This window comes from Arachis duranensis, chromosome 1, assembly GCF_000817695.3.
Source record: "Arachis duranensis cultivar V14167 chromosome 1, aradu.V14167.gnm2.J7QH, whole genome shotgun sequence".
In the NCBI taxonomy this organism is placed as follows: Eukaryota; Viridiplantae; Streptophyta; class Magnoliopsida; order Fabales; family Fabaceae; genus Arachis; species Arachis duranensis.
In genome coordinates, this window is record NC_029772.3 from 41,219,839 (window position 1) to 41,227,691 (window position 7,853).

The 7,853-nt window shown below is 36.7% G+C and overlaps 1 protein-coding gene across 1 annotated transcript in view; it reads right to left on the reverse strand.

Moving 5' to 3' along the window:
- Positions 1 to 4,271: 4,271 nt before the first annotated feature.
- Positions 4,272 to 7,853, reverse strand: part of LOC110278616 (vacuolar sorting protein 18-like) — a 23,094-nt gene continuing 19,512 nt past the window's right edge. The window contains exons 5-6 of the mRNA XM_052258289.1: positions 4,676 to 4,785; positions 4,272 to 4,473 (exon numbers count right to left, since the gene is read on the reverse strand). Of these exons, the coding sequence (XP_052114249.1) occupies positions 4,329 to 4,473; positions 4,676 to 4,785 (255 nt within the window). The 3' untranslated portion in view covers positions 4,272 to 4,328. The remainder of the gene's footprint in view (positions 4,474 to 4,675; positions 4,786 to 7,853) is intronic.

Below are 7,853 nucleotides of genomic sequence, written 5' to 3' on the forward strand. Positions count from 1 at the left end.
AGATTATTTTTCTATTCTTGGTTCGTTGAAATTGTATTTGTTCTGTTGCTTGTTTGTTTTATATAAAGAGTAAAATGAACATAACTATCCACCCCAACCCTACTAAGAACTTCCCAATTCTTACCCCCTATTTCCACTCCTTTCAGCTACAGGTGCTTTTGGAAAGCTGCTGGAGCATAGAATAATATGTTTTTAAGTTGAGTTGTTGTTATAATTTATTTTTTTTCTTGCCTTGTTAGTTGAAGTTTTATTCAAACGGGTAGGTTTTGTAAATGGTTTTGTATGTATTATTAATATTAAGTATATGCATATGTGTTATTTGTTCTTGACGAAAAAGTTTTAACTTTTTAGTAAAACTATCAATAGATTAGCTTGTAAAGGCTCAATATTAAATAAATAATAAAGAAATTAGGTTACTTTTGGTACGATCATGACGTACTGAAAGTTGGGTCGTTACATGCACAATCTATAGATATAAAGCAATGAGATGTGCCTGAATCATACAGTACAGTTAGGGTTTTGCCTTTAACAAAGCACTCACCTTAGATGAGGGAGTCAAACACAGAAGCATCATCGGCTGTCATCGCATAAACCCTTCCTTGTTGTTGGGGTTAAGGGGGAACCAGTACATTCTGCTTACCATAGCAATGTCTCGCCATGTGCCCTGACCTACCACAGTTATAGCAAACCCCGCTCTAAACTAGCAAGGCCTACTCCTATGAGGCTTCTCACACTTAGCACAAGAAGGGTCTCTCTGGGGCTGCCTCCCCGAGTCCTGTCTCTAATGGTTCCCCAGGCTGAATCAAGAGTTAGGGTTTCCATTTGGTGGGTTTCGACGCTATGGCTGACCATCTCTTTTGAAATTCGTTCTTTGTGTTGCCAGGTTCCTGTTAAAGTTTCTTGAGGAAAAGTTCTGACGGTTTGCTATGGCCACCGCTAATTTCTTGGTGCACTCCTTAACCAATTGGCTTTTGTTCACCAATTCAGCAAAATTCTGGATTTACAATAGTTCCACTGAAGCCAACAGTTCCTCCTAAAGTCCTTATTCATACTTGATACATTTTTATTCTTCAAACTCTGTTAGATTCCTTGACACACCTTTAAGAATCAGCACAAGTCCTTAAATTTCCTGGTGTACTCGAGCACTGTCATACTCCTTTGTCTCAACTGTAACAATTTCAACTCGTTTTTGATACTGGCAGATGGAGGGAAGCATTTCTTGTAAATTTTGGTTTGGTAGTTAGCCCAAGTGATCTCGACACCTCCTTGACACAACAACTGACTCACTTCTTGCCACCAATGTTGTGCATCCCCCTTCATCATATAAGTGGCGAACTCCACATGTTGTCCCTCGGGAATATGCTACACCTGCAGAGCCCGTTCCATAGCATGAAACTAATCATCTGCCTCGGTTGGGTTGGTGATAATGCATGAGAATTGATAAATTCTAATTTTGTGGTTTATCTTGTGCTTAATTTAGGGGATTTTATCAACTTTTCTCACATTTATTCAATGAAATAGCATGGTTTTGTAAATTCTCCTTTATTTATACTTAAGTGTGAAAATATGCTTTTTAGGCCTTAAAATAGCTAAATTTAATTCACTTTAATTCCATTCGATACCTTGATATGTTTATTAAGTGATTTTCGATTTAGAAGGCAAATATTGGATTGAAGGAATGAAGAAAAAGCATGCAAAGTGGGAGAACTCATGAAGAAATAAAGGAATTGCTAAACTGTCAATCCTGACCTCTTCATACTAAATCGATCATAACTTCAGTTACAAAGGTTCAAATGAGGCGGTTCCAGTTGCGTTGGAAAGCTAACATCTGGAACTTCAAATTGATATAAAATTTATCATAGTTTCTTAGCGTTTAGGTGACACAGACGCATCACTCATGCGTGTGCATCGCAGGAGCAGCGTGACTCACTTAAGACAATCTGTGGCCAGCAATTTCTAAAGCATTTTGGGCCCAATCCAACTCATTTCTGATGCTATTGAACCCAAGGATTGAAGGGGGATGAACCAATTAGTCATAGTTTAGTTTATGAGGCTTTAGTTAGTTTCTAGAGAGAGAAGCTCTCTCTTCTCTCTAGAATTAAGTTAGATCTAGATTAGGATTTCTTAGATCTAGGTTTAGTTCATGCTTGGATTTACTTTTCCTTTACAATTTCTTGTTCCTCTACCTCTCCTCTCTCTAGTTTAGCATTTTATTCTTGTAATTATTTACTTTGTTATTGATGCACTCTTGTTTCTTCTATTTTCCTTTTAATGCAATTCGTGTTTGAGTTCCTTTATTGTTGATTTGCTTAATTGTCGTTAATTCCTTGCAATTGGTAGTGTAGATTTACTTTTCTTGCAATTTGATTTTACTTTTCTTTTATGCCTTCCAAGTGTTTGATAAAATGCTTGGAAGGATGCTAGAGTAGATTTTTCTCCTCTTGGCTTTGGTTGAGTAATTGGATACTCTTGAGTTATCAAACTCTTTTGTTGATTGATAATTGGAAGTTGCTAGTTGATTTGAATTCCACTAAAGCTAGTCTTTCCTTAGGAGTTGACTAGGACTTGAGGAATCAAATTGATTATTTTCACTTGACTTTCCTTTATAGTTAGAGGTTAACTAAGTGGAGCAATGGATAATTCTCATCACAATTGATGATGATAATGAGAATAGGACTTCTACTTCTCATACCTTGCCAAGAGCTTTTCTAGTTGTTAGTTTATTTCTTTTGCCATTTCAATTTCTTATTTCCTTATTCAAAAACCCCAAATTATACTTCATAGCCAATAACAAGAACACTTCCCTGCAATTCCTTTGAGAGACGATCCGAGATTTGAATACTTCGGTTATTTTTATTGGGGTTTTTGTACTTGTGGCAAAGAATTTTTTGCTTGAAAGGATTATTTGTTGGTTTAGAAACTATACTTGCAATGAGAATTTATTGTGAAACTCTATACCATCAAAAATATGTCCATCAGGCATCTTTAGTTATTTTCTTTATTATTTCTTTGAATAAAGTTAGTGATTTTCTTATTTTAATTGAGATTATTGTGCCTTCATCGATGTTTCTTGGAGTTACTTTGAGCTTTGATATGTTTAGAAAGTTGTTGAAAGATTCTAGGCAAGAACAAAGGAGGAGAAGGACAACCAAAGAAGCACCTGGGAGAACCAATGAAGGTGGCATGCAAAAGGAAGCAACCTCCCAGGGAACCAAGAATTAAAGACAAAATTAAGGGAAGTGCAATGCCTTTGAAGAGAATTTGTAGATGCTGTGAATCCTGACCTCTTCATACTCCAATGAACATGACTTAATCTACAGAGGTCCAAATGAGAAATTTCCGGCGACATTAGAAAGCTAACATCCCAAGCTTCAAAACGATATGTATATGTTTATAATGGACATTCAGTTTGAGCCACGAACGGCCCCCACCTTTTAGCTCATGAAAACAGTGCCACTAAACTGGCATTGCACGGCATTCTACACGCCTAAAGTGAATTTACACACCAAAGACCCCCAGGGAGGTGCACAACTAAGGCGTGCCACACCCCACAACCCCTTTCCACAACTAGAAAATTACTTATTACAGATGGATTTATAAACAGAATTGATCTTTAATACAGACGGATTTTTTGTTACCCATGAAAATACCAACAAAATTATTTAATAATAGATTTTTTTCTGTCAGTAATTTATCGACAGATTTTTCTCCGTTGCTGACAGATTTTTCTCGATAATTGTCCCCTCAATTTTGCTAAAAAGGTCAGATTTTTTGATAGATTTCCTGTCGGTAATTTACCAACAGATTTGTCTCTGTTACCAACATTTTTTCTCAGTAATCGTCCCCTCCCATTTTGCTTAAACCGTCAGATTTTCCAATAGATTTTTTGTCGGTAACTAGCATCAAACTTTTCAACAGATTTTCTGTCAGTAATTGGAGTTTGGAAAGGCATTCACAACTCTTAATACAGGCGAATTTTTCATCTGTAAATTCGTCAGTAAAGTAAAACATAATTTTTTAGATTTTTTCATTGCAAAATGAATACTTCATGTTTGTTTTCTAAATTTACTCTATCAAACACACTCTAAATTTAAAAAAAGAAAGCCAAAAATCATATTGATAAACATAATATTCATTACATCATACCTAATTAACATTCAAGAACAAAAGGACTGACGATTAATTGACAAAGTATGCTAATTTGAGTAAAGAATACACCACGAAAGAATGTCGAAATCATACAAATTCTTTTGTTGATTAAGATGCTATTTTCTAATGCTGCACTATCATCATTATCATTATTCACATCAAAATGACTCTACCCAACATTAAGGGTATATATATATACAAGAAGCAAACCACTCAACCTGCTTTGCATATAAGGAAAGCAGTAGGTTATGAACTCCAGAATCTTCATTATGCAATCTATGAACACAATATTCAAGATATTTGATGACCTCATGTGTCTCATTCCTGCAAGTGAAAAAAGTGGATATAAAATAAAACTAAAATTCTCAAATAGAGAATCATGAAAGTTTATGAAAATCTGTTGGATGTAGGTGGAAAAAAGCTAAAGGAAAATAATTCAGTTGATGAATAAGGGAGAAAAAGCAAAAGGGAAATAATTGAATTGGTGAACTCATTTCTGAAAATGATAGAAAATGGAATGCCGTACTTTGCATGAGTTTCACTTGAATAACGCATCATTGCAGGAATCTTCATAGCCATCCATGACTTCACAGTTTCATATGCATCAAGGGCGATAAGGTTTGGAGGAAACTTGTACTGCATAGGACAGGAATGTCCTTCATTACTTACTATTTTATAGGCAGAGATTGAGAGGCCTTGGTGGCAAACAAAAGTAATAGAAAATAAAGGTCAAGAGGAATAAAATAATATAGAGAGAAAAAATTGTTACACTTGCCCATAATAAAAGCTTTGATAAGTTTGGAAAACTCTTATTTAATTTTGATGATGAACAAACATTATTAAAATATTTAATTACAAAATTATTAATTTGATCTTGATTCACATTTGCTTAATTAATAATTTTGTTGTGCAGATTTTATGTTGGGCCGAGAAATGAGTTTCTGGTTTAAGCCCAATAATCAGCCTTGATGCATGACTTATATTGAGTGGCTGTATTTTATTGATGGGCCAAGCTCAATATTATTTCAACCAAGCCCATGGTTAATTTTCCCATGCTTGATCTGAAACAATATTCATCATGAAAGCAAATGTTAACTAATTGGGCCAGTTTTAACTTCAATACTACAAGCCCAAATCTCATTTATGATGAATGGTTCCAAACTTGGTCCAAAACCAAGATTAAAATGAAAGCAAAATGCTTCCAACGGATCCAAGTATTTCACCATGTGATGGATTTCAAAATCTATTACATTATCAATTAATACATGGGATATATGAGAGAGAAAAAATTCAGCTGAATTGATTGATGGGTATTATGACAAACACGCCACTCTAAGCTAGGGAAGTAAAAGCAACTTTCACCAACAAAGTGGTTTATCACATTGAATTACTTTTCTCTAAGTTGTTTATTCTCTCTCATCTCTTTCTTGTTTCTTCTTCGGTCCTTGTCCAGGAAGCTATGGACGCTATGCTCATCAACAAAGAAAAAGAAGAAGTTGCATGCATCAAGACCATCAAGTTAATGATGGCAGGAAAAAGTAAAGTATGTAGTGGCTGAGATTTTCACCAAATGTGGTTAGATTTGGTGAGGTAATCTCGAGCTCTTCATGCTCAGAAAAGGAAGATGAAGATTCGGCCAGCAAGGGAGATTCTTGAAGCATGACTTGTCTTTGACTCTGCTCAACCACCACAGGGAGTAGCTAGAGTGGCGAAGTGATGGTTGAAGGCAGAGATTGAAGCAGATGAAGTCATCATCATCATGAAGCATCAAGGGCCAGAAATCCATCTTGGAGAGCAAGCCAAGGATGGAGAGCTCGGATTAATGAAGGGTGATGATCAAGAAAGGACTAGAGGTAATTGCATGTTGGGTTTTACATGGTTATCTCTTCTCTCTCTAAGTGGCCGAACCGGTTCTGTGTTGTTGAAGGAGGAAGAAGTTGGTTCGGTTTTGTCTTCAAAAAGTGGAGGCTCCCCTCTTCTATAATAAGGGTGGACAACCACTGTTTGAAAAAAGGAGAAAATTTGAGAGTGCAAGGCACAGAGTTCTCAGAGCTACCTGAGCTAACAGTTTTCTCTTCTCCTTCAATGTTTCCTATTTTGTAATTTTTCTGTTTAATTTTGTCATGTCTTGAGTCTCATGGAAAAAGGCAAACAAGTGAGGTTTGTATGAAAAAGCCATAGAGCGGAAAAAGGCAGAGAGTGAAAAATTAAAAGAAAAAGCCATAGATGTCTTAGAGGTCCTTTGTTCATCTATGTTGTGTATCATGATTCTGTGGGAATCCCCTTGTAAGTTGGGTTAGCACTTTACAAGTTGTAATCAGATTGATTATAGTGAAATTCCATCATGTTTGTGATGGAGACTGGATGTAGGCTGCACTGCACTTAGCAGCCGAACCAGGATATATCTGGGTGTAATCTTCTTCTCCTTTCTACTCCATTTCTGTTTTCAATTACACAGGAGCAAAAACCAGAATTATCTCGTGCCAAATGACGAGACAAAAAGAAAAGTCTCGTGGCTAGGGACGAGACAAAACAAAAAGTCTCGTGTGTAGTGAAGAGATAAAAAGAGTAAAAGTTTCCAGAATTAGTCTGACAAGTCAGCAAGTGTTATCAAGCAAAAAAGGGGCTAAGATTCAACCCCCCCTTCTCTTAGCCTTTGAAACCATCAATTGGTATCAGAGCTTGGTCTCAAAGAGATCAAGCTTTGCAGCTTGGAGAAAAGATCCTCATGGCAGAAAACAGTAGCGCAAATGTGGTGTCTTACAATCTGACTGAAGGTCAATCAAGCAACAGACCTCCCCTTTTCAATGGGAAAAATTATACCTATTGGCTTTTGCTGATCCTTCTATGAGAAATTTGGATGATTTCTCCATAAGGGATTATAGGTGTTTCCATAGGCTTCACTGATGAGCGGATAATTTGTACACTTTTTGGCATTGTTTTTAGTATGTTTTTGATATGTTCTAGTTAGTTTTTAGTATATTTTTATTAGTATATTGGGCTTTACTATGAGTTTGTGTGTTTTTCTGTGATTTCAGGTATTTTCTGGCTGAAATTGAGGGACCTGAGCAAAAATCTGATTCAGAGACTGAAAAGGACTGCAGATGCTGTTGGATTCTGACCTCCCTGCACTCGAAGCGGATTTTCTAGAGCTACAGAAGCCCAATTGGCGCGCTCTCAACGACGTTGGAAAGTAGACTTCCTGGGCTTTCCAGCAATAGATGATAGTCTATACTTTGCTCAAGATTTGATGGCCCAAACCGGCGTTCAACGTCACCCTCAGAAATCCCAGCGTTAAACGCCGGAACTGGCACCAAAATGGGAGTTAAACGCCCAAACTGGCATAAAAGCTGGCGTTTAACTCCAAGAGGAGTCTCTACACGAAATTGCTTCATTGCTCAGCCCAAGCACACACCAAGTGGGCCCGGAAGTGGATTTTTATGTCATTTACTCATCTCTGTACACCCTAGGCTACTAGTTCTCTATAAGTAGGACCTTTTACTATTGTATTAAAAATCTTCTGATCTTTGGAATCTTTTGATCTTTAGATCTTTTGATCATTGGGAGGCTGGTCTCACGGCCATGCCTAGACCTTGTTCTTATGTATTTTCAACGGTGGAGTTTCTACACACCATAGATTAAGGTATGGAGCTATGCTGTACCTCGAGTATTAATGCAATTACTATTGTTCTTCCATTCAATTC